The 26,188-nt window shown below is 44.1% G+C and overlaps 1 protein-coding gene across 4 annotated transcripts; it reads left to right on the top strand.

The window, feature by feature from the left end:
• Positions 1 to 1,313: 1,313 nt before the first annotated feature.
• LOC135561867 (zinc finger protein 329-like) lies at positions 1,314 to 25,108 on the top strand. Of its 4 annotated transcripts, none has more exons than XM_065004004.1 (8): positions 2,194 to 4,355; positions 7,286 to 7,416; positions 7,601 to 7,774; positions 11,025 to 11,183; positions 11,578 to 11,689; positions 12,204 to 12,325; positions 17,280 to 17,430; positions 23,723 to 25,108. In XM_065004004.1, the coding sequence occupies exons 1-8, from the start codon at positions 4,061 to 4,063 to the stop codon at positions 23,731 to 23,733; spliced, it is 1,155 nt and encodes a 384-aa protein (XP_064860076.1). In that variant the 5' UTR covers positions 2,194 to 4,060; the 3' UTR covers positions 23,734 to 25,108. The 4 variants fall into 4 exon arrangements, with proteins under 4 accessions (XP_064860074.1, XP_064860077.1, XP_064860076.1 ...); XM_065004003.1 differs by having other exon boundaries at positions 3,736 to 4,355; positions 17,280 to 17,435; XM_065004005.1 differs by lacking the exon at positions 23,723 to 25,108 and having other exon boundaries at positions 2,192 to 4,355; positions 17,287 to 17,391.
• Positions 25,109 to 26,188: the final 1,080 nt, after the last annotated feature.

Raw genomic sequence — 26,188 nt, 5'->3', positions numbered from 1 at the left:
CTTTGTCCTGCTCTTATAGTTGTGATTGAGAGAAACGGATGGTGCCGAAGGTTACCAACCTAAAAGGTTCTGCCTTCAGCCTGCCTTCTAAAGGATCTATCAATTGGAACATGGACCCTGCGACAACACATACACTCCCTGGCCTTCATCCTCCTCACACTCTCGTAACGTTAAACCAGTCCTCAGACAATGCCAGTGCATCAATACCAAATGGCTACACAAGCCCATTGACAAATGAGAGTAGTCGAGAAGGCATCAGTAAAGGTGGCAGCGCCTAAGAGATGCGCTTCCCGTGTTCATTCTGTGAAAAGTCCTTCAGTTTCCCCATAGAGGTGGAGATCCACCAGAGGATGCACATGGTGGAGAAATTGTTCAGCTGCCATCTGTGCCGGGCCAGTTTCTCCCACTCGTTCAACCTAAAGAGGCACCCGAGGGTCCACACAGGGGAGAAACCCTACAGCTGCCCCCAGTGCGAGAAGAGGTTCTCCCGTCAGTACCAGTTGAATGTGCTCCTGAAGATCCACACGGGAGAGACTGTACACACTGTGGGAAGAGGTTCTCAGAGAGGAGCTACCTCAGGATACACCAGCAGAAAAACCATTCCACTCTAACATAGAAAGTAACCATTCTACTCAATAGCTTCTGATGTTTAGATCAAACCCTGAGAGTAACAGATTTCAGTGTTGAATATTGCATCCAGACATTTTTTTGATATACACGGTATAAGGCACATACAGTGCCTTCAGAAAGTAGTCATACCCCTTGACTTATTCCACATTTTGTTTTGTACAGCCTGAATTCAAAATGTATTAAATATTTTTAATACAAAATCTCAAATCTCACCCACAAAATACCCCATAATGACAAAGTGAACATGTTTTTAGAAATGTTTGCAAATGTATTAAATTAAATACACTGCTCAAAAAAATAAGGGAACACTAAAATAACACATCCTAGATCTGAATGAATGAAATATTCTTATTATTTTTATTTTACATAGTTGAATGTGCTGACAACAAAATCACACAAAAATTATCAATGGAAATCAATTTTATCAACCCATGGAGGTCTGGATTTGGAGTCACACTCAAAATTAAAGTGGAAAACCACACTACAGGCTGATCCAACTTTGATGTAATGTCCTTAAAACAAGTCAAAATTAGGCTCAGTAGTGTGTGGCCTCCACGTGCCTATATGACCTCCCTACAACGCCTGGGCATGCTCCTGATGAGGTGACGGATGGTCTCCTGAGGGATCTCCTCCCAGACCTGGACTAAAGCATCCGCCAACTCCTGGACAGTCTGTGGTGCAACGTGGCGTTGGTGGATGGAGCGATACATGATGTCCCAGATGTGCTCAATTGGATTCAGGTCTGGGGAACGGGCGGGCCAGTCCATAGCATCAATGCCTTCCTCTTGCAGGAACTGCTGACACACTCCAGCCACATGAGGTCTAGCATTGTCTTGCATTAGGAGGAATCCAGGGCCAACCGCAACAGCATATGGTCTCACAAGGGGTCTGAGGATCTCATCTCAGTACCTAATGGCAGTCAGGCTACCGCTGGCGAGCACATGGAGGGCTGTGCGGCCCCCCCAAAGAAATGCCACCCCACATCATGATTGACCCACCGCCAAACCGGTCATGCTGGAGGATGTTGCAGGCAGCAGAACGTTCTCCACGGCATCTCCAGACTCTTGTCACGTCTGTCACATGTGCTCAGTGTGAACCCGCTTTCATCTGTGAAGAGCACAGGGCGCCAGTGGCGAATTTGCCAATCTTTGTGTTCTCTGGCAAATGCCAAACGTCCTACACGGTGTTGGGCTGTAAGCACAACCCCCATTTTGCAGGGCTCTGGCAGTGCTCCTCCTGCTCCTCCTTGCACAAATGCGGAGGTAGCGGTCCTGCTGCTGGCTTGTTGCCCTCCTACGGCCTCCTCCACGTCTCTTGATGTACTGGCCTGTCTCCTGGTAGCGCCTCCATGCTCTGGACACTACGCTGACAGACACAGCTAACCTTCTTGCCACAGCTCGCATTGATGTATCATCCTGGATGAGCTGCACTACCTGAGCCACTTGTGTGGGTTGTGGACTCCGTCTCATGCTACCACTAGAGTGAAAGCACCGCCAGCATTCAAAAGTGACCAAAACATCAGCCAGGAAGCACAGGAACTGAGAAGTGGTCTGTGGTCCCCACCTGCAGAACCACTCCTTTATTGGGGGTGTCTTGCTAATTGCCTATAATTTCCACCTGTTGTCTATTCCATTTGCACAACAGCATGTGAAATTTGTCAATCAGTGTTGCTTCCTAAGTGGACAGTTTGATTTCACAGAAGTGTGATTGACTTGGAGTTACATTGTGTTGTTTAAGTGGTCCCTTTATTTTTTTGAGCAGTGTATATAACTATCAAATTTACACTCGAGTCAATACATGTTATAATCACCTTTGGCAGCAATTACAACTGTGAATCTTTCTGGGTATGTCTTTAAGAGCTTGACACACCTAGACTGTACAATATTTGCACATTCTTTTTTAAATTCTTCAAGCTCTATCAAGTTGGTTGTTGATCATTGCTAGACAGCCATTTTCAAGTCTTGCCATAGATGTTCAAGCCTATTTTAGTAAAACTATCTAGGCCACTCAGGAACATTCAATGTCATCTTGGTAAGCAACTCCATTATAAATTATGTTTGTGTATATTTGGCCTTGTTTTAGGTTATTGTCCTGCTGTTTGTTGGAAAGCAGACCGCCAGGTTTTTCCTCTCGGATTTTGCCTGTGCTTAGCTCTATTCCGTTAATTGTTTTGTTATCCCTAGTCCTTGCCCATGACAAGCATATCCATATCACAATGCAGCCACCACCATGCTTGAAAATATGAAGCGTGGGACTGAATGATGTGTTGTGTTAGATATGCCCCAAACATAACGCTTTGTATTCAGGACAAAGTTGTTAGCAGTTTTACTTTGGTGCCTTATTCCAAACATTTGTATTCCGTACAGGCTTCCTTCTTTTCACTCTGTCATTTAGGTTAGTATTGTGGAGTAACTACAATGTTGTTGATTCACCCTCAGTTATTCCTCTTCCAGCCATTAAACTCAGTAACTGTTTTAAGTCACCATTGGCCTCATGGTGAAATCCCTGGGTGGTTTCCTTCCTCTCCGGCAACTGAGTTAGGAAGGACGCATGTATTTTTGTAGTGACTGGGTGTATTGATACACAATTTAACGTGTAATGAATAACTCCCCCATGCTCAAAGGGATATTCAATGTCCCCCCCCCCCCCAATCTATAAGTTATCTTCGTTGCAAGGCATTGGAAAACATCCCTGGTCTTTGTGGTTGAATTTGTGTTTGAAATTCACTGCTCGACCGAGGGACCTTACATAAGTGAGGGACCTTACAATAAGTATTCAACCTCTTATGGCAAGCCTAAATATGTATGGGGTACAGAGATGAGGTAGTTATTCAAAAATCATGTCGAACATGCTTGCACACAGAGTGAGTCCATGCAACTATGTGATTTGTTATGCACATTTTAACTCCTGAAAGTATTTAGGCTTGACATAAGAGGTTGAATACTTATTGACTTCAGACATTTCAGCTTTTAATTTAATTCATTTGTAAAATATATATATATATAAACCTAATTCTATTTTGACATTATGGGGTATTGTGTGTGTATTAATTAAAACACAAATTATGGAAAAAGTCAAGGGGTGTGAATACTTTCTGAAGACACTGTATTTGTTGGGTGGTTATGCAATACTGTTTTGTAAACGAAATGTGCAATTCACTCTCCGACCTGTGTCAGGCGGCAATACACAACAACACGTCTAGTCTGCCGTAAAACCACACGAAGAAAAATAAGTAAACGGAAGTGAACAGTGACCAAGAACGCCTTAGCGATTTTTTAGTTCTTATTTCGACATTTATTAACTTAAAGACAAATTAACTTTCATAGCAAAACATACTTACAAAAGGCAGTCTTTAATTCGCGTTAGAGACAGGACTTGGTTGATATGTGTTATTTAGGTAACGCTAACTAGCTGCTAAGGTTATCTAACAATGGCTAACTGTAATGGCAACGTTATGGTTTTTCACACGCAAATCGCCTCCATCATGGAGGTGTTAGCGAATGCAGCCGTAGCAGAGATCTGTAAACTCGTAGACGACGACTATGCAGTGTGTCGTTTGGAAATAACTCAAAGCCAGAAAGAAAACAGGGGATTGCGAAGGAAACTACAGCTACTGGAACTGAAGGTGGCACGGGAGCGCGCAGAGAGGACAATGCGAGAGCGCGTCCTCGGCAGTCGTCCCAGAAGTGTCAAGATCCTCGACCGATACAGAGGAATGACAAGAGGTACATTTTGCCCCGTTCCCCTCTGCGCATGTGTTTGGATAGTATGCAATAATTCCTCTTTTGTGATTACTTGGATGTCTTGCAAGAAGTCAAGTGTTAGTTTATATCCTTGTCAATTCTAGTCTGTCAAACTGACCAGGTCAAATTTGTTTTATATTGGGTATTCGGTGTATATTTGGTTCTCTCTCGTCAATAGCTACCAAGCATGAGATAATACGATTTCGGATTAAACAAAGCTAACTAAGAAATGACTATATTCTGAATCAGAGGATGGAGAAAAATCCACCCCTTTTTTCGTTGTTGAATTATTATTATTTATTATTTTCGGATTTCAGTCTTCAATAGCTCTTCAATAGCATTCTCTGTTCAGCTATTACATTTACATTTTTTTTTAGTGCCTTCAGAAAGTATTCACATCCCTTGACTATTTCCACATGTGGTTTTGTTACAGCCTGAATTTAAAATGTATTATATAGAGATTGTGTCACTGGCAAACACACACAATACCCCATACCGTCAAAGATGATTTTGTTTCGTTGAAATTCATTAAAAATGAAAAGCTGAAATTTCTTGACTCAAGAAGCATTCAACCCCTTTGCAAGCCTAAATAAGTTCAGGAGTAAAAATGTTCTTATCAAGTCACATAAGTTGCATGGACTCACTCTGTGTGCAATAAGTGTTCAACATGGTTTTTGAATGACTACCTCATCTCTGTACCCCATACATACTGATAATTGTAAGGTCCCTCAGTTGAGCAGTGAATTTCAAACACAGATTCAACCACAAAGACCAGGGATGTTTTCCAATGCAAATATTGTACAATCCAGGTGTGCAATGATCTTAGAGACTTACCCAGAAACACTCACAGCTGTAATCACTGCCAAAGGTGATAATATGTATTGACTCAGGGGTGTGAACTTATGTAAATGAGATTTCTGTATTTCATTTTCAATACATTTCATTAGAAACATTGGGCATTCTAATGTAATACATTTTATTGTAAACATAAACATTGGGTGCCTGGAGAAGAGAGGATTCCCCATTGTTGCATCTTTATAACAAGCCAATGTGATCACATCACACCAGAGAAGCTCTCACCATTCAAATCTCCCTGCCAGTTCACTGTGTGAATGCTGTAGCCTATTTTATATCCAGCAAGCAAGAGCAAGGTGCTTCTTTCCTCAAATATACAGTACCAGTCAAAAGTTGCCAAGAGTGTGCAAAGATATTAAGACAAAGGATGGCTACTTTGAAGAAACTCGTATTTTTTTGGTTACATGTGTGTTATTTCATAGTTTGTTTTCACTATTATTCTACAATGTAGAAAATAGTCTCAATAAATAAAAACCCTGGAATGTGTAGGTGTGTCCAAACGTTTGACTGGTACTGTAGATTGTTAAAGGAATTAGATTCCTATATCATTATTAAACAATTCAATTAAACACTCTGCCCATTCCTAAGAATTTGTAAGATACTTATTTGCATAAAATGGACAGAGGCCAGTCTCAAAATCAATCAATAGCGTTTATTCTCGAGAGTACTGATCATGGTACAGTTTACAACAGGTTATAAACAAAAAATGACGTCATAGGTTTTAATCTGTCCCTCCTCCACTCTGATACAATGGCAGTATAGTTCACAAGCCTTCCCACATCATCCACCACCTGTTAGATCATTTACTACCAGCCCAAGGTCTCTCCCCTCCCTGTGTAGAGACAGGATGTCTCGTAAGGAACACAGCATTCCAGCCAGTCTGACGATAGCTCCATTAGTTTCTAACAAGGAACAGAACGTCTTTGTTCTAATTCTTGATTATAATTACACACATTATATTCAGTACTATGATTATAAGATTCATACATCCATACAGTAACATAATAGTATTCTGTTTAGTATAGTTCTGATTGAAATGTATACATAATTTAGTCATTATTGATAAAAATCCCTTAACATAGATATAGAAAGATATATTTTTGAGTTGCTCAATAAGTGACCAAACTATACATCTACCTCTGGGACACATTTGGGATAGGCAACTAGTTCAGGAGCTATAAGAGGAATAGAGAGAGGTTGGAAGAGCGCGAGGCCAGTGGATATGCACGACTTGCGCAACGTTTCATCTTCACTGTCCCGATGACCCGACTCCACATCGAAGGCAGCTCCAGAATCTCCAGGGAGTGTAGGCTGGGGTCTTATCCTACCCCCACTGAGCGGCGCTCCACAGAAGTATCTTCCACAGCATAAATCTGCTATACCGGGGCCGTGCTCAGACTGCACTTCCTGGTACCTGAAACGGCCATTGTTCTAGGTAGGGTCCTGTAAGTGCAGGGGCAAGTCTGGCAGCAGGGCCTCCTGGACAGGACGTCAGCATATGTGGTGGCGTCCTGGATGTATGACCTTGAAGTTATGCTTCTCGAGCCACCTCGCCAGTTGACCTTCTGGTTCCTTCATCCTTATGAGCCACCGAAGACTGCTGTGGTCGGTTCGCACGATGAAGGGTCTTCCGAGCAGGAATTGACGAAAGTGTGTAGTGAACTCCACTACTGCCAGTAGCTCCCTCCGTGTGGTACAATAGTTTTGCTCGGTGGAGGACAGCCGCTGTCCGGCTGCATAATAAATGTTGAGATTGCCCAAAAGCTTTGGAAAATGACAGGAGTGGAATGTTAGCTACGAAGATTGGTACCCAGACTAGCTCCTAAACAAAGTCTGTCATGAATGTTGGGAGGATGGAGACAAATCCACTTTTTGGGGCAGGCTTGGCACACTTTGTTGAAGAGCTACTGAAGAATAGAAATCTCCCCAAAATGAAAAGGTCTTTCATCTAACTCCCGCGAGTTCTGCAACCAAATTGCAAACACAGAAAGGGGTCTATACCTTGGAGCAGATAGTAGCTAACCTAACCACCTATTTTCCCCCAATCACTCTCTCAGGTGAAGGACATCTCACTGAAGGCCACAGGAGCTTTGTGAAGCCAGCAGGACACAGCACATGGAGAGATGACCAACCAATCACTGTTGATGAGGGGAGTGGAACCTCAACCCAGCACATTATCGTGATAGAGGTCAGTGGAATAGTGTTGCATTAAAAATGACAGTTACTTTGTAAATCAAATGTGTCCCCAGCTATTCACTTGCTTACATGTACGTCCTCATTTATCTGCCATATGGGAGTTTGTGAGACTTCCTTACGACATTCTTATCCAATTCAACCGTTGTACCGATAATAACCTCCTCTTTTCTTGTCAGTCTGCAGCTGCAGAGGCTGCAGGTTCTGGAGTCAAGCAGGAGAGGACTGAAGGAGAGAAGGACCCACGGCACAGCAGAGACATCCAGACTGGAGAGTCTGGTGCGCCCCCTGTAGCCACGGAGAACCCCACCATTGCCCCAGCACAGCCCAGGACCCGACACAGCATCACGGAGGTCAGTGGAACGCAGAACGCCGTTCTCAAGTCAGCGACAGACACCAAGACATTAACTGTAACACACAGGCTCTTACACACAGGATCTGACCACAGATCAGAACCAGAGATACTGGGTGTGCGGAGACTGGGCGTTCCTCCTGCCCCCAGCTCAGACTATTTACCGGTATTTCATCAAAGCCAGAGGACGGTTCATTCAAGTGGGCTTGGTGAATCTTTAGACACTGGAAGTGATGATCCGTCGTGTTCTTACTCTACAGAGCTAGACCCTGGCAACATGCCCTTGGGTTTAGAGATACAGACTGATCTGTCTAGAGGGGACTGGAACCGTTACAGTAGTAGTGTATACTCTGAAGGGTGCCTTGATAAGAAAGGGGAGGGTCTAGTCGTAGATGAAGTGACTATGAAACTGGAGGGTGATGTTCCTCCCACATGGAATGCAGATAGTAACCTAGGAGATGGACACTCACAGGGCAGAGATTTCTTAGATTACAGGGAAAGCTTAGAGACAAATCCAAATGTCACGACCCACTCTCCTTTACACTTGTTCAGGGATCACGACCCAGTGTCCACATCGATGGGCCCTTCCGATTTACACAGCCACGTCCTTTTCCATCAGGTTTTGAACTCAAATGACAGGGATAGAGCCCAGGCTCAGGGAGGGGGAGCCACATCAGGCAATAGTAAAGAGAAACGGTTCAGCTGTACCCAGTGTCACATGCGCTTCACCGAAGCTGGCACCCTGAAGAGGCACCAGAGGGTCCACACAGGGGAGAAACCCTACAACTGTCCCCAGTGTGAGAAGAGGTTCTCCCGCCAGGACCATCTGAAGATGCACCTGAAGATCCACACGGGAGAGAGGCCGTTTGCCTGTACGCACTGCGGGAAGAGGTTTTCAGAGAGGAGCTACCTCAAGATACACCTGCAGAAAAACCATTCCACTCTATAACATAGAAAGTATTCATTCCACTCGATAGCTTCTGACGTTTAGATCAAACCCTGTATTAAAGGTAGACTCAGCAAGATGATGTACAGTACCTTCGGAAAGTATTCAGACCCCTTGACTTTTTCCACATTTTTTTAGGTTACAGCCTTATTCTGAAATTGATTGCAGCAATTACAGCGTCAAGTCTTCTTGGGTATGACCCTACAAGCTTGCCACACCTGTATTTTGGGAGTTCTCCCATTCTTCTCTGCAGATCCCCTCAAGCTCTGTCAGGTTGGATGGGGAGTGTTGCGCACAGCTATTTTCAGTTCTCTACAGAGATGTTCGATCGGGTTCAAGTCCGGGCTCTGGCTGGGCCACTCAGACATTCAGAGACTTGTACTGTTGGAAGGTGAACCTTCCACTCTGGAGCAGGTTTTCATCAAGAACCTCTCTGTACTTTGCTCCATTCCTCTTTGCCTTGATCCTGACTAGGCTCCCAGTCCCAGCCGCTGAAAAAAGAACAACACAATACGATGCTGCCACCACCATGCTTCACCGTAGGGATGGTGCCAAGTCTCCTCCAGACATGACACTTGGCATTCAGGCCAAAGAGTTGAATCTTGGTTTCATCAGACCAGAGAATCTTTGTTTCTCATGGTCTGAGAGTCTTTAGGTGCCTTTTGGCAAACTCCAAGCGGGCTGTCATGTGCCTTTTACTAAGGAGTGGCTTCCGTCTGGCCACTCTATCATAAAGGACTGATTGGTGGAGTGCTGCAGAGATGGGAGAACCTTCCAGATGGACAACCATCTCCACAGAGAAACTCTGGAGCTCTGTCAGAGTGACCATCGGGTTCTTGGTCACCTCCCTGACCAAGGCCCTCCCCCACCGATTGTTCAGTTTGCCTGGGCATCCAGGTCTAGGAAGAGTCTTGATGGTTCCAAACTCCTTCCATTTAATAATGATGGAGGCCACTGTGTTCTTGGGGACCTTCAATGCTGTAGACATTTTTTGGTACTCTTCCCCCGATCTGTGCCTGTCTCGGAGCTCTATGGCTTGTTTTTTTGTTCTGATATGCACTGTCAACTGTGGAACCTTATATAGACAGGTCTGTGCCTTTCCAAATCATGTCCAATCAATTGCATTTACTACAGGTGGACTCCAATCAAGTTGTAGAAACATCTCAAAGATGATCAATGGAAACAGGATGCACCTGAGCTCAATTTTGAGTCTCATAGCAAATAGTCTGAATACTAATGTAAATAAGGTATTATTTAATAACATTGTCATTAGGGGGTATTATGTGTAGATTGCTGATAATTTGTATTTATTTAATCCATTTTAGAATAAGGCTGTGACTTAACAAAATGTGGAAAAGATCAAGAGGTCTGAATAGTTTCCGAAGGCACTGTAGATGTACAAAGTAAACCGCAGTAGTGGGTCAATTTCCACAACAACTAAGTGTGTTGAAATGCAAGGCCCAGACATTGTGGAATATATAAGTCATATTTAGAGGGCAGCAGGTAGCCTGGCGGTTAAACGCTTTGGGCCAGTAACCGAAAGGTGGCTGGTTCGATTCCCTGAGTAGACTAGGTGTGAAATCTGTCTCTGCCCTTGAGCAATTTCTAATTTCTCCTGTAAGTCGCTCTGGATAAGAGTGTCTGCTAAATGGCATAAACATGTAAAGGTAAAATGACAAACAGATTTATAAGCATAAAAAGTATGTTACATATTGTGTTTGTACGGTGTAGGCTATATGATGTTCACAAATGCCTATTTCATTACTTCCATTCAACTACTTTTTATCCCAGAATACCTTTAATGAGAAAAAGAATGCAGTTCATCAACTTCATGCAAATTTTTTTGTTCAAACGCATATGTGTGGTTTTCAGATGGTGTATTTAAAACCTGTTTGTTTAATAAACACAAAATGGGACTTTTAATTCCAAGACTTTCCTTGAGACTCTTTAGTATACATCACATCTGATCTCACCCTATTCTGCATACACTGATAGGGCTTTATAACCAATATACACTAAATATAGCTACACACACCCACACACTAACAAACACCTACTGTACACGTCAAAATAGTTTAGTCAGATTTGTCTGATGACTTTTAACTTATCATAGCTGACTTATTTTTGCCCACATCATATTTATGTCCACCATGATGGGTTTAAGAACAATGAAGTCACTAACTACAGTATAGGACTCAAACGTAGTGGGGAAGGATAAACACTCCATGTTGAAAGTGTGTTTATCTGTGTGTATGTACCTGAGGGAGTGTATGTCTGTGTGATCTGTATCACCTGTCTCTTCCAGGAGGAGGAAGAAGCTCCAGAGGTGCTGCTGGTGAAGGAGGAGGAGGGTCTGGGGAACACTGAGGGGACCATGGTCATGGAGGACAACCAGACTACACCTCCTCCTGAACCCACAGAAGAACCAGCTGAGCAGCACAGGACCACACACAGTCTTCCTGAGGTGAGCCCACTGTAAACTACTGTCTGAATTATATTAGGTCAGGGCCGAATCCACAAAGACTCTTAGTGTAGGAGGACTGGTCTACGATCAGTTTTGCCTTGTAGATCATAATGAATAAGACTATATGGAAAGATCCTAGATCAGCACTCTTTGTGGGTACGGGGCCGGGTCTTTATGAATTATGTGTTAAATGTGCAACTATGCCTTTGAATTATCAAACCATTTAAGAGTAAATTAATCAAATCAATTAATACGTTTGCATCGTATCAAATTAACTTACATGTTGCATAGTACTCATATCAATCCCTCATTGCCCAATCAGAAGATGCTCCAAAGCAGGATGCTCATATCTGATTTCTTGATCCAACATCCTCTCATTCTGTATCTCTAACAGTCAGTAGACATGGAGGATGGGAAGCTTGATCTCCTGCTGGTCAAAGAGGAGACAATAGAGGATGGACCAGAGAGCATTGACCTGCTGAGTGGACGAAATATGGGGGAGCAAGGTAAGGGAGAAATACATATAGCACATTGCTTTCCGACAGGTGGCATCGCTTCTATGCAAGGCTCATCCCTCATCACTGCTGGAGGGACCTTCTCACTATCTGGGCGGCAGGTAGCCTAGTGGTTAGAGCGTTGGGCCAGTAACCGAAAGGTTGGTGGATCGAATCCCTGAGCTGACAATCTGTCGTTCTGCCCCTGAACAAGGCAGTTAACCCACTGTTCCTAGGCCGTCATTGTAAATAAGAATTTGTTCTTAACTGACTTGCCTAGTTAAATAAAGGTTCAATTTAAAGAACTGATATAAAACAATGCATATAGTCTACATACAGTAATAGATTTTCAAAAGGAATAGTGATGCGCCTGGCTCTCCTCATTCATAAAATGAAATCGATATAACGTATTTTTACATACAAAAACACACATTATAATGTCTGAACTTGACCAGTTAATTGACCAAAATAAAGTGAGTTTTCCCTGTCATGTTTGTAAAGTGTATTTTCTAACCTCTTCCTGCAGGTGGTTGGTTGGAGGCTAGTAGAGGAGACTGGGCGGCCAGCTTGGATTCCCAGACCGGTGCAGCCAAGAGCCCAGGGGACAACATCACTGAGCAGATCAGGACCAGAGGCGACATAGTGGAGGTCAGTGGATGGGACAGTGTCCTCAACACTGGGCTGGGGAACAACACTGTTAACCACAACCAGAAAAACAGACAGTCAAACACAAAACCACAACCGATCTTAGAATCCATGACAACAGACTGGCTGTGACCAGGACAAGGGGTAGATTTGGTCTGCAGGGACGGGGAGGTGTCCTTATGCGGCAGGAGAGAACAGATACAGACTCTGCTGGCGATGCTCCGTCCTGCTCCTATAGTTGTGATTCAGAGAGACAGATTGGGCCTCAGGTTAACCCCCTAACAGGTGCTGCCTTCAGCCTGCCTTCTATAGGATCTATCAACTGGAATATGGATCCTGTGACAACACAGACATTCCCTGGCCTTCGTCCTCCTCACACTCTCCTAATGTTAAACCAGACCTCAGACAATGGCAGTGCCTCAACACTAAAAGGCTACACAAGCTCATTGACAAATGACAGTAGTAGTAACTCTATCAGTAGATCCGGTGGCAAAGAGAAGCGTGTTCATTCTGTGGGAAAGCCTTCGGTTTCCCCAAACAGGTGGAGATCCACCAGGGGATGCACACGGGGGCTAAACCTTTCAGCTGCCAGTGTTTCACACTTGTCCTGATGTGGCAGCGGAGAAATCCTACAGCTGCACCCCAGTGTGCGAAGAGGTTCTCCTGCCAGCACCAGCTGAAGAAGCACCCGAAGGTCCACACGGGAGAGAGGCTGTTCACACTGCGGGAAGAGGTTCTCAGAGAGGAGCTACCTCAGGATACACCAGCAGAAAATGCACACGGCCCATCTATAGTAATGTAGTACTAGTTACTGTCACGAATTACTAAGGTGGGTGGAATCAGGCGCAGAGAGCAGGTTTCAGTTTTTAGACAGTTTATTCTCCGGCGCACAAAACGACGGTCAACCCAACACACAGGGTGAATAAATATTCTAGCCCAAACACAGGACCAAAATAGTCCGGAGAATAAAACACATGAACACCACCAAATAACAGGAATACAAAAAACAATCCCGCACAAAACAAGGGCGGGACAACCTACTAAATATAAGGACGCTAATTAAACTAAAATACACACAGGTGAAACTAATAAGACAAAACCAACAGACAAACGAAAAAGGGATCGGTAGTGGCTAGTAGGACGGTGACGACGACCGCCGAGCACCGCCCGAACAGGCAGGGGAGGCAACTTCGGCAGAAGTCGTGACAGTTACTTTGTAGTTAATTCTGTTGCTTGTGGATGTATAGGGAACTGGATGAGGTGAACTGAGGAAAGAATGTGTATGATGAGGTAGAGCTGGTGTGATTGTGTCTGTAAGAATGCTTCACTTATTAAGTGTCATTTTTACTTGACATAAAGTAAAGATGACATAAATATGTGTGAAATGTTAAATCTTTTCCAAAGGATTCTAAATTGTATTTTATTAAAACGAAGGTACAGAACATTTTACGTAATATCAAGAATGTACTCAGGTTGTCCCTCGTTTAGAGGCAGGGACCAGTTTCCCTTTTTATAAAAATAGTTTATTACGACAGAAGAGCAAAGTGTATCAATAGGTCAGTATAGGAGCAGATCAGGTTCACATGATTTAGGTAAAATGCTTAATTCATATAGAGTTCTAGTCACTATTATAGCTCATATAGTTAGTTATTCAGGTCTAAGAAACTGAGAAAGGCCAAATCTGAAACCAGAACAGAACACAATGTAAGAAATACAGCATGGCTACAATGCATGATTTAAAGATGGAAATGCAATTGGTTAAACATGAAACGCACTGAGAACACTTCCGATAGGTACTTATCACAGTGGGAGGCCGTTCCTCCTCTTGCTAGAACAAAAGCGTTACCTGCTGTATGCCGACCCGGTAGCGACGAACCTGCGGTTTCTACTTGTAGAATTGTGATGCTCGTCATTGGCCAACAACTTGACTTTGAGCCAATCCGAGAGCACGAACTGGGGGAGCTAAAATGTGTGACAACAAAAGGGGGAAGAAAATGTGGCACATTCTCTGTACATCCATTGTTAAATGTCATGAGCCAGACTTCATATGCAATGTAAGCTATAGGATGGTTGCTGGCTAAGTGCACAGACGCAATGCGGTTTATGCTTATTTATAAAACCCTCTTAGGCCTCACTCCCCCCCTATCTGAGATATCTACTGCAGGTCTCATTCTCCACATACAACGCCCGTTCTGCCAGTCACAGTATGTTAAAGGTCCCCCAAAGCACACGCATCCCTGGGTCGCTCGTCTTATCAGTTCGCTGCAGAAAAACACTCAAACGGGACAGTTGTATCTCGATCTCTTCATTCAAAGACTCAATCCATGGACACTCTCACTGACAGTTGTGGCAGCTTTGCGTGATGTAGCTAGTATTGACATAATTCAATCACAATGGATTAGTTTCCATGAAACAGCTGCCTGTGTTAGTGCAGTGTCCTTAGCTAGCCATGTTGTGCTAGCTTGCGAATATGCTAACGTTAACTAGATATTTAAACATTTGGCCATGGGCTGGTACTGGTAGTATGGGATTATGGAGAGTGATTACGAGGTAGTTATCTATTTGTGGCCGTCTGGCTAGTATCAACAAGGGCTTTCTACAACAAACAACAAACATCAACATTAGCACAGCTAGTTAGCAAACATTGGAATCTAGACCATAACTTAACACAGACGGGACATCCGTTACCAAGCAATGCTACTGCCACCTTCTGATTTGGAGAATTGTAATAAGGCTGAGTGGCAGACGACATCAAGGTCTTTGCTGTGTGAATACAAAATATAATTGACTGTCGACACTGTTCAGAGGCACTGTCGGCAGACAAACGGTTGACAATCCCTACCAGTGAGCTTTTACAAAAATCAATACAATCAGCAGAAGTAACATAACGTTTCTCATCTGTAACCCACACGGAAGGACTCAAAAGGGCTGGTTACACACACTTGCTATCAGTCTTCCCTTTTGAGAGAAATGGTGCATGCCATTTATTTCATTTACATTACAATAGTCAATGTAATGTCCAAAACAGTTCTTCAACACAGCAACGCAGGTTCTCACACAAACACTATATCCCCGTCTCTCGGTTGTAGCTCTTGTCTAACTGCACGCAACACTGCTTGAATAACCCGCTGTTATCAAAGCGTGGACAGTGTTGACCAAGTAAGAGAGACTGCCGTGTGCTATACTGTTTACCTTTAACCTTCCCGGAGTAGCTAGGGCAGGGTCTGACCCCAAACTTCTACCTGGTCACATTAACATAGTGAGAAAATACACTGCTCAAAAAAATACAAGGAACACTTAAACAAAAACAATGTAACTCCAAGTCAATCACACTTCTGTGAAATCAAACTGTCCACTTAGGAAGCAACACTGATTGACAATCAATTTCACGTGCTGTTGTGCAAATGGAGTAGACAACAGGTAGAAATTATAGGCAATTAGCAAGACACCCCCAATAAAGGAGTGGTTCTGCAGGTGGTGACCACAGACCCCATCTTAGTTCCTATGCTTCCTGGCTGATGTTTTGGTCACTTTTGAATGCTGGCGGTGATTTCCTTCTAGTGGTAGCATGAGACGGAGTCTACAACCCTCAGGTAGTGGCTCAGGTAGTGCAGCTCATCCAAGATGGCACATCAATGCGAGCTGTGGCAAGAAGTTTTGCTGTCTCTGTCAGCGTAGTGTCCAGAGCATGGAGGCGCTACCAGGAGACAGGCCAGTACATCAGGAGACGTGGAGGAGGCCGTAGGGGGGCAACAACCCAGCAGCAGGACCGCTACCTCCGCCTTTGTTCAAGGAGGAGCACTGCCAGAGCCCTGCAAAATGACCTCCAGCAGGCCACAAATGTGCATGTGTCTGCTCAAACGGTCAGAAACAGACTCCATGAGGGTGGTATGAGGGCCCGACGTCCACAGGTGGGGGTTGTGCTTACAGCCCAACACCGTGCAGGACGTTTGGCATTTGCCAGAGAACACCAAGATTGGCAAATTCACCACTGGCGCCCTGTGCTCTTCACAGATGAAAGCAGGTTCACACTGAGCACATGTGACAGACGTGACAGTCTGGAGACGCCGTGGAGAACGTTCTGCTGCCTGCAACATCCTCCAGCATGACCGGTTTGGCGGTGGGTCAGTCATGGTGTGGGGGGCCGCACAGCCCTCCATGTGCTTGCCAGAGGTAGCCTGATTGCCATTAGGTACCGAGATGAGATCCTCAGACCCCTTGTGAGACCATATACTGGTGCGGTTGGCCCTGGGTTCCTCCTAATGCAAGACCATGCTAGACCTCATGTGGCTGGAGTGTGTCAGCAGTTCCTGCAAGAGGAAGGCATTGATGCTATGGACTGGCCCGCCCGTTCCCCAGACCTGAATCCAATTGAGCACATCTGGGACATCATGTCTCGCTCTATCCACCAACGCCACGTTGCACCACAGACTGTCCAGGAGTTGGCGGATGCTTTTAGTCCAGGTCTGGGAGGAGATCCCTCGGGAGACCATCCACCACCCCATCAGGAGCATGCCCAGGCGTTGTAGGGAGGTCATACAGGCACGTGGAGGCCACACACACTACTGAGCCTCATTTTGACTTGTTTTAAGGACATTACATCAAAGTTGGATCAGCCTGTAGTGTGGTTTTCCACTTTCATTTTGAGTGTGACTCCAAATCCAGACCTCCATGGGTTGATAAATTTGATTTCCATTGATGATTTTTGTGTGATTTTGTTGTCAGCACATTCAACTATGTAAAGAAAAAAGTATTTAATAAGAAAATTTCATTCATTCAGATCTAGGATGTGTTATTTTAGTGTTCCCTTTATTTCTTGATAAAAGTACTTATATCACAGTATTAGAGATGGGCTTGACTGTGGTTAACAGTTTATAATATCATGTAATGTTTCTGTGTGTTCAGCAGAGTTTATTATATAAACCTTTACGCTTTTCTGCACAATCTTTTTTTGCAGTCTACAGTCGAGGAAGACCTGCTGATATCCAGTGTTACTGGTGGGAGAGAGTGGACCTCTGAAGAGGCTGATCACAAACCCTGGCCCCGGATCAGGATCCTGGACCAGGAGCCTTCACTCTTCCTTTCTGAGTCGGAACCAGGACCCAAACGTGAGGTTAAGAGACTCCACCACCACACAGAACACAACCAGTGGACAGGTGGACTGAACAACCTCAGTCCTGGTGGTCATCAGAGAGACAGAGGCTCCAGTCAGGGATCCAGTCTGCAGCCCAGACCCTTCTCTTCACAGTCTCAGTGCAGGGATGGAGTAGGGCCTGGGGCTGATAGAGATAGGAACAGGAGGGTCTATGATACAACCACCACAGTATCCATGGTGAACAGAGCAGGTCACACTGGGCTTCAGCTTTCACAGAGAGTGGTGGTAGACCCCCCTGGCAGTAGTCTATCAGGATGTCTGTCTCCTTCAGGTTCTCGTCTAATGCCTGGTGACTGGGTTCATAGAAGGCCTGGACCTGGGTCTAGCCTTCCTCAGCTGCCTCGTGGTAACCCCACGAATGCAGACAGGGTGAGGATGAGCGGTCACCATGAGAGGTACCTAGCCTATAACACAGCACACAACAACACCCAAACAATGGCTAGAGGTCAAGGAGGTAGCTCTAAATTGGCTCCTGCTTCCACCTCATCTGGTGTCATTGGGTCACAACGTGGTAGGCCGAGCATTAAGACGGACGCAGACAAGCCGTACGCCTGCCCCACATGTGGGAAGCGCTTCGCTCATGCAAACTATGTGAAGCAGCACCAGACTGTTCACACCAAGGAGAGGCCGTTTATGTGCAAGCTGTGTTACAAGAGCTTCTCCTTCCAGAGTAACCTTATCAAACATAGAAGTGTCCACAATGGGGAGAAATCATAGTAGTGTGGCTTGAGATGTACACAGGATATCTGGGAACCATCCTTTAGCTGACATGGTGATCATGTGAAGTGTCTTGGGGTTAGAGGGTTTTTTGGATTACTAAGTCCTTCAGCGCTGTTCAATGTCAGTCCTGGAGGGCCAAAACCCTTCTGGTCTTCATCTTCTCCTAATAAGGGACTAATTCAGACCTAGGACACCAGGTGAGTGCAATTAACTACCAGGATTGAACAATAGTTAGTTTTCTACAAAGAAATAAAGTGGGGCAAAAAAGTATTTAGTCAGCCACCAATTGTGCAAGTTCTCCCACGTAAAAAGATGAGGCCTGTAATTTTCATCATAGGTACACTTCAACTATGACAGACAAAATGAGAAAAAAAATCCATAAAATCACATTGTTGGATTTTTTATGAATTTATTTGCAAATTATGGTGGAAAATAAATATTTGGTCACCTACAAACAAGCAAGATTTCTGGCTCTCACAGACCTTCTTTAAGAGGCTCCTCTGTCCTCCACTCATTACCTGTATTAATGGCACCTGTTTGAACTTGTTATCAGTATAAAAGACACCTGTCCACAACCTCAAACAGTCACACTCCAAACTCCACTATGGCCAAGACCAAAGAGCTGTCAAAGGACACCAGAAACAAAATTGTAGACCTGTACCAGGCTGGGAAGACTGAATCTGCAATAGGTAAACAGCTTGGTTTGAAGAAATCAACTGTGGGAGCAATTATTAGGAAATGGAAGACATACAAGACCACTGATAATCTCCCTCGATCTGGGGCTCCACGCAAGATCTCACCCCGTGGGGTCAAAACGATCACAAGAACAAAAATCCCAGAACCACACGGGGGGACCTAGTGAATGACCTGCAGAGAGCTGGGACCAAAGTAACAAAGCCTACCAACAGTAACACACTACGTCGCCAGGGACTCAAATCCTGCAGTGCCAGACGTGTCCCCCTGCTTAAGCCAGTACATGTCCAGGCCCGTCTGAAGTTTGCTAGAGAGCATTTGGATGATCCAGAAGAAGATTGGGAGAATGTCATATGGTCAGATGAAACCAAAATATAACTTTTTGGTAAAAACTCAACTCGTCGTGTTTGGAGGACAAAGAATGCTGAGTTGCATCCAAAGAACACCATAACTACTGTGAAGCATGGGGGTGGAAACGTCATGCTTTGGGGCTGTTTTCATGCAAAGGGACCAGGACGACTGATCCGTGTAAAGGAAAGAATGAATGGGGCCATGTATCGTGAGATTTTGAGTGAAAACCTCCTTACATCAGCAAGGGCATTGAAGATGAAACTTGGCTGGGTCTTTCAGCATGACAATGATCCCAAACACACCACCCGGGCAACGAAGAAGTGACTTCGTAAGAAGCATTTCAAGGTCCTGGAGTGGCCTAGCCAGTCTCCAGATCTCAACCCCATAAAAGATCTTTGGAGGAAGTTGAAAGTCCGTGTTGCCCAGCAACAGCCCCAAAACATCACTGCTCTAGAGGAGATCTGCATGGCGGAATGGGCCAAAATACCAGCAACAGTGTGTGACAACCTTGTGAAGAATTACAGAAAACGTTTGACCTCTGTCATTGCCAACAAAGGGTATATAACAAAGTATTGAGATAAACTTTTGTTATTGACCAAATACTTATTTTCCACCATAATTTGCAAATAAATTCATTAAAAATCCTACAATGTGATTTTCGTGATTTTTTTTCCTCATTTTGTCTGTCATAGTGGAAGTGTACCTATGATGAAAATTACAGGCCTCTCATCTTTTTAAGTGGGAGAACTTGCACAATTGGTGGCTGACTAAATACTTTTTCATGTTATCCTTTCATGTATTGATTTTGTATTTGCTTGTTTATCATTTAGAATTAAAATTCAACTTAGTCTCCTTGGCATCCTTCGAACCTATAAGTGTCTATCCTTGCCACCGATTGGATCTAGCCAACCATTCTCTTTAGGTCATTTACGGTAATTTTTCTATACAAGTCTGCTCTGAGCTTGAAAGATACTGATCATGGCCTTTTCTCAATTGGTTTTGAGCAAATCCTGCGTCCTCTCTCCTCCGGCCTCCTTTTGAATAAGGTCAAAGGTAATCGCGGAGAGGTAATGTGGACGAAAATGCGCTTGAATGAAATGACTGCTTCTCCGTATTCGCGGATCATGAGGCAAATAATGTTTAGGGCTGGATCCCAAAATAAATGTGTAAAGTGATAATTAAGTTAGTTGTGCAAGATAAAACATAAGTAGCATATTTGTTTTTAAACATCTGCATGCTTTTCTCCACCAACAAAACAAAAGCTGATTCAAAAGTTGCATGGTAGATTTCAAAAAGACTATCAAGGAGGGGAGGACACTTCCTTTCGACTACTAACGAATTCATATGTCCTCGACCACTTATCCTAGGACGGAAGGCGCACCCGGGTGGATGGTGGTTGGAAGAGCGCGCTTGTTTGAAATAGAAAAGCGTTGCGGTAGCTTTGATAAAGAATAACATCAAGACGAAGCAGCTGCTTTATAAGTGGGATGCACTGTTGAGCGCTACATCCCGAGGGGTTCGTGCTGATTGTCCGGAGATTGTGACAGACGGTTAAATGGCGTCCCTTGACAAGGCACAAGGCAAGAACAACATCTATGTCAGAAGAAGTGCAGTATTATCATAAGGAGACGTATACTTGGAATACAGAGGAGGAATGGAGGGAAAAAGAGAGGCAGAGGAGGTCTAAGAGAGAGAGGGAGGAATACAGTGAGCTTGAGTCGGTTCAAAATGGCAGAAAAATGAGATGGTTTGTTAAAGAAGAATTGTAGAAAGTGTAAGCAGGGAGCTGAAGACAGGAGGAGAAATAGAAGTGAATAAGGTCAAAGTATCAGAGGTTGTAGGTGTGGTGAAGTACTCTGAGCCCGAGGCTTGCACTTAGGGTCAGGATAAAGATGAGTCTGTGGCAGTAGGAGTGAAGTTTTTGGGAAAAGTGGACCCTTTTGGCTGATCCATTTGTGGTTTCAGGGTGGGTGAAAACAGAGTTGGGTGCTGTGGAATCGATGAGGGTAACCAGAAGTGGTCTTGTGATAATTGTTTGTGTTTCTGCTGGTCAGAGGGAGAAGGTGCTCCCAAGTTAAACAAATGGGGGCAAGAAATGAAAGGAATTGTTTTGCTCTCAAGAAAAGGGCACCATTGAAAGGAGTGATCACCGGGGTAGCAGTAAATGTAAAAGTTGACCAACTGAAGGGGAAGATGCCCAGTGGTTGTGATGCTCGTCGCACAGACAGGGTGGCTTGAGTGATGAAACAGTCATTGTCTGTTCTTTTGAGTTTTTATGTTGTCTTTGGCCGACAAAGTGATGTTAGGATATATAAGTTATCCTGTACAAGCTTTTGTGCCGAATACGTTACGTTGTTACAGGTGTCAAGCTTATGGGCATGTGGCAGCAGTGTGTAGGAGGGAGGATCCTAAGTGTGAGAAGTGTGCAGAAGGGCATGAGACAAAGGAATGTGTAGCATTGGGGAAAGTAGTGGTATGTGTTAATTGTAGCGGTGCCCATCAAATCAAACTTTATTTGCCACATGCGCCAAATACAACAAAGGTAGACTTTACCGTGAAATGCTTGCTAACAAGCCCTTAAGCAACAGTGCAGTTCAAGAATCAAATCAAATCAAATGTATTTATATAGCCCTTCGTACATCAGCTGATATCTCAAAGTGCTGTACAGAAACCCAGCCTAAAACCCCAAACAGCAAGCAATGCAGGTGTAAAAGCACGGAAGAAGAAAAATAAGAAAATATTTACAAAGTAGGCTAAAATCAGATCAGAAATGTCCCGTGCGAGAGAGGCAGGTTGAGGTTTCCAAGGTTAGAGTAGTGTAGAAGTTGTCATATGCTGAGGCAGTGAAGAAAGTAGGGGAAGATGAGTCAAGGGGGAGGGGTCCTGTGAGCAGTGGTGTGAATAGTAGATCTGTACCATTACAGAAGGATAAACCAACAAGTGATATGTTTCAGTAATATGTTTTTTTTTGCATTTATAGCAATGATTATCAGCTGTACTGCAGGGATGGAACGTAAGTCTCAGAAAATTCAGGTTGTGGTGGCAGCTGCAGAGAGGTAGTTGTGTGTGCGAGATTTGACATCAGAAGAGTTACAGGGTGTGTTAAGTGGTGGTGTCCCATCCTTTCATTTTTCTATTGTGTTATTGACTGTACGTTTGTTTATCCCATGTGTAACTCAGTGTTGTTGTTTTTGTCGAACTGTATAAGTGAGTTGCAAAGTATAAGTGAGTTGTCCTCCAGTCTAGTAGGTGGCGGCAATGCAACATTTATTTGATGCCAACCGCGGTTAAACCTCGAAGAAGAAGACCACTTATCGGTTTCCGGTTCACGGACGACGTACTTTTTTTCTCTCCCTCAAATGCGGAAAGGGCCATGAATAGGTTTGATGTGTAACGTAATAAACAATACTGTATTTCAAAGAACAGCGCGCATAGACTTTTTATTTATCCGCCAACCAATAACATTTGTGTAAACAATGACCAATAACAATTTCCACGTTGCATTTTTGTTGATATTTAGACTTTTATTAACATCCTGGAACTCAAAACTGCACAACATCACTCCATGTAGAATTTAAATCGCGTTGGAGTCCGAACTTACTTGATAGATGTTATCTAGGTAACGTTAGCTAACTATGGATTTTCACACTCAAATAGCCTCCATCATGGGAGCTGCTAGCGAATTCAGCCGTGGCTGAGATCTGTAAATTCGTAGACGACGACTATGCAGTGTTTAGTTTGGAAATAACTCAAAGCCAGAAAGAAAACAGGGCATTGCGGAGGAAACTACAGCTACTGGAAAATGAAGGTGGCACGAGAGCGAGTCGTCCCAGTAGAGTCAAGATCGTCGACCGATACAGATGTATGACAAGAGGTACATTTTTCAGATGCCGTGGGTCATGTCTAGAAGGCATGTCATGCCGCTAATGTCAAAAGTTTCGTCGGTGAGACTTTTGAGATTTCAGCTAATACTTTTCCTAACATTAACCTAATTATAGTAACCTGCTACGTTAAGTATCCAATGCTGCTTAAAGTCCGCTAACCTGATAAGAAAAGTGACTTCTGACATTAGCTGCAACCTACCTAGTCAAAATCGACGCTACGTGGACAGTACATTATTGAACCACCTCCTTTCCCCCCAATAACCCTTTTAGGTGAAGGACATCTCACTTGAGGCTACATGAGCTTTGTGAAGCCAGCGCGACACAGCATGTGGAGAGATGACCACCCCATATCTATAGATGAGGGTTGTGGAACCTCAACCTAGCATGTTATCGTGATAGAGGTTGGCTTCATAGTGTAAACAGAACATTACTGTACATCAAATGTGGCTCGTTTATTTCAGAAAGGCTCCCCTCGGCTATTAATTTTCTTACATGTTCATCCTTATTTATCTGGCATAGGGGTACTTGTGAGACTTCCCAGTGACATTGTTATCCAATTCAAATCATGTACAGATAATAACCTCTCGTGTCAAGCAGGAGAGGACTGAAGGTGAGGACCTAAGACACAACAGAGACATTGACTAGAGCAGCGGCTGGAGCAACCCCCTGTAGCCATGGAGGACCTCCCCACCGTCACCAGGACCCAGACCAGGACCCAGCACAACGTCAGTGGAACGGCGAACACCGTCCTCATGTCAGAGACGTACACCAAGACTTTAACTGTAACACAAAGGCTCTTACACACCCGGATCTTCCCACAAATCAGACCCAGAGAGGCTGGGTCTGATCCTGGCTCAGAGTATTTACAGGTATTTCAGCAGAGCCAGAGGACAGTTAATTCCTGTGGGGATAGTGATGCATTAGACATTGGCAGCCATTATCCGTCTTGTTCTTACGCTACAGAGATGGACCCTGGCAACATATCCTTGGGTTTAGACACAGACTGATCTGTCTGGAGGGAATTGGAACCTGTACAGTAGTAGTGTATACTCTGAAGGGTGCCTAGAAAGGAAAGGGCAGGGAAGGTGACATTCCTCCGACATGGAATGCAGAGATTTCTTAGATTACAGGGAAAGTTTAGAGACAAATCCAAATATTCACAACCCACTCCCCTTTCCACGTGTTCAGGGACTGCGACCCAGTTTCCTCATCGATGGGGCCTTCCGATTCAAACGTCCTTTTCAATCAGGTATTGAACTTAAGGGCCAAATCACGGGGAGGGGGAGCCACATCAGGCAATAGTAAAGAGAAATGGTTCCTCTGCATGTTCTGTAACAAAGGCTTTAGCTGCCTCCAGAAGGTGGAGATCCACCAGAGGGTCCAGACAGGGGAGAATCCCTTCAGCTGTACCCAGTGTGATAAGAGATTCTCCCGCCAGGACCACTTGAAGAGGCACCAGAGGGTGGATTCTCCCGACATCACCAGCTGAACATGAGCCTGAAGGTCCACAGGGGAGAGAAGCCTGTACACACTGCAGGAAGAGGTTCTTAGAGAAGAGCTACCTAAGGACACACCAGCAGAAAACAATCCCACTCTAGAACATAGAAAGAAACCATTCCACTCAATAGCTTCTGATGTTGAAGTCAAACCCTGCATTAAAGACAAAGATGAATTGTGATTGTTGTCAGCAGAAAACATCCACAGATGCAGTTGGAATTACGAGAGTAAAAGATTTCAATGTTCAATATTCCTGAGTAAAATATTGCATCCAGACACTGATATATAAGACATACAGTGCCTTCAGAAAGTATTCACACCCCTTGACCTTTTCCACGTTTTGTTGTGTTACAGCCTGAATTTAAAATATATTAAATATATTGTTTTTCACTGGCCTACACGCAATACCCCATAATGTTAAAGTGAATTATGTTTTTAGATTTTATTTTACAAATAATAAATAAATGAAAAGCTGAAATGTCTTGAGTCAAGTATTCAACCCCTTTGTTATGGCAAGCCTATATACTTTTGGGAGTAAAAATGTGCTTAACAAGTCACATAAGTTGCATGGACTCACTCTGTACAATAATAGTGTTTAACATGATTTTTGAATGACTATCTTATCTCTGTACGCCACACATGTAATTATCTGTAAGGTCCCTCAGATTGAGCAGTGAATTTCAAACACAGATTCAACCACAAAGACCAGGAATGATTTTCAATGCCTTGCAAAGATTGGTTAAAAATTTAGAAGACATTGGATATCCCTTTGAGCATGGTGAAGTTATTAATTACACTTTGGATGTTGTATCAATACAAAGAGACAGGTGTCCTTCCTTACTCAGTTGCCGGAGAGGAAGGAAACTGCTCAGGGATTTCACTATGAGGCCAATGGTGACTTTTAAACAGAGTTTAATAGCTGTGATAGGAGAAAATTGAGGATGGCTCAATAACATTGTAGTTACTCCACAATACTAATCTAATTGACAGAGTGAAAAGAAGGAAGACTGTACAGAATAGAAAATATTCCACAATATGCACCCTGTTTGCAACACGGCCTACTACCAAAACCTGCGGGCTCTCCTTCACTGCAGCCAACGTCAGTAAAACACTTAAACGTGTTAACCCTCGCAAGGCTGCAGGCCCAGACGGCATCCCCAGCCGCGTCCTCAGAGCATGCGCAGACCAGTGGGCTGGTGTGTTTACGGACATATTCAATCAATCCTTATCCCAGTCTGCTGTTCTCACATGCTTCAAGAGGGCCACCATTGTTCCTGTTCCAAAGAAAGCTAAGGTAACTGAGCTAAATGACTATTGCCCCGTAGCACTCACTTCCGTAATCATGAAGTGCTTTGAGAGACTAGTCAAGGACCATATCACCTCCACCCTACCTGACACCCTAGACCCACTCCAATTTGCTTACCGCCCCAATAGGTCCACAGACGTCGCAATCACACTGCACACTGCCCTAACCCATCTGGACAAGAGGAATTCCTATGTAAGAATGCTGTTAATCGACTACAGCTCAGCATTTAACATCATAGTACCCTCCAAACTCGTCATCAA

Source organism: Oncorhynchus nerka, linkage group LG18, assembly GCF_034236695.1.
Source record: "Oncorhynchus nerka isolate Pitt River linkage group LG18, Oner_Uvic_2.0, whole genome shotgun sequence".
NCBI classification, from domain to species: domain Eukaryota; kingdom Metazoa; phylum Chordata; class Actinopteri; order Salmoniformes; family Salmonidae; genus Oncorhynchus; species Oncorhynchus nerka.
Note: the sequence above shows the minus strand (reverse complement) of the source record. Positions and strands in the feature narration are given on the sequence as shown.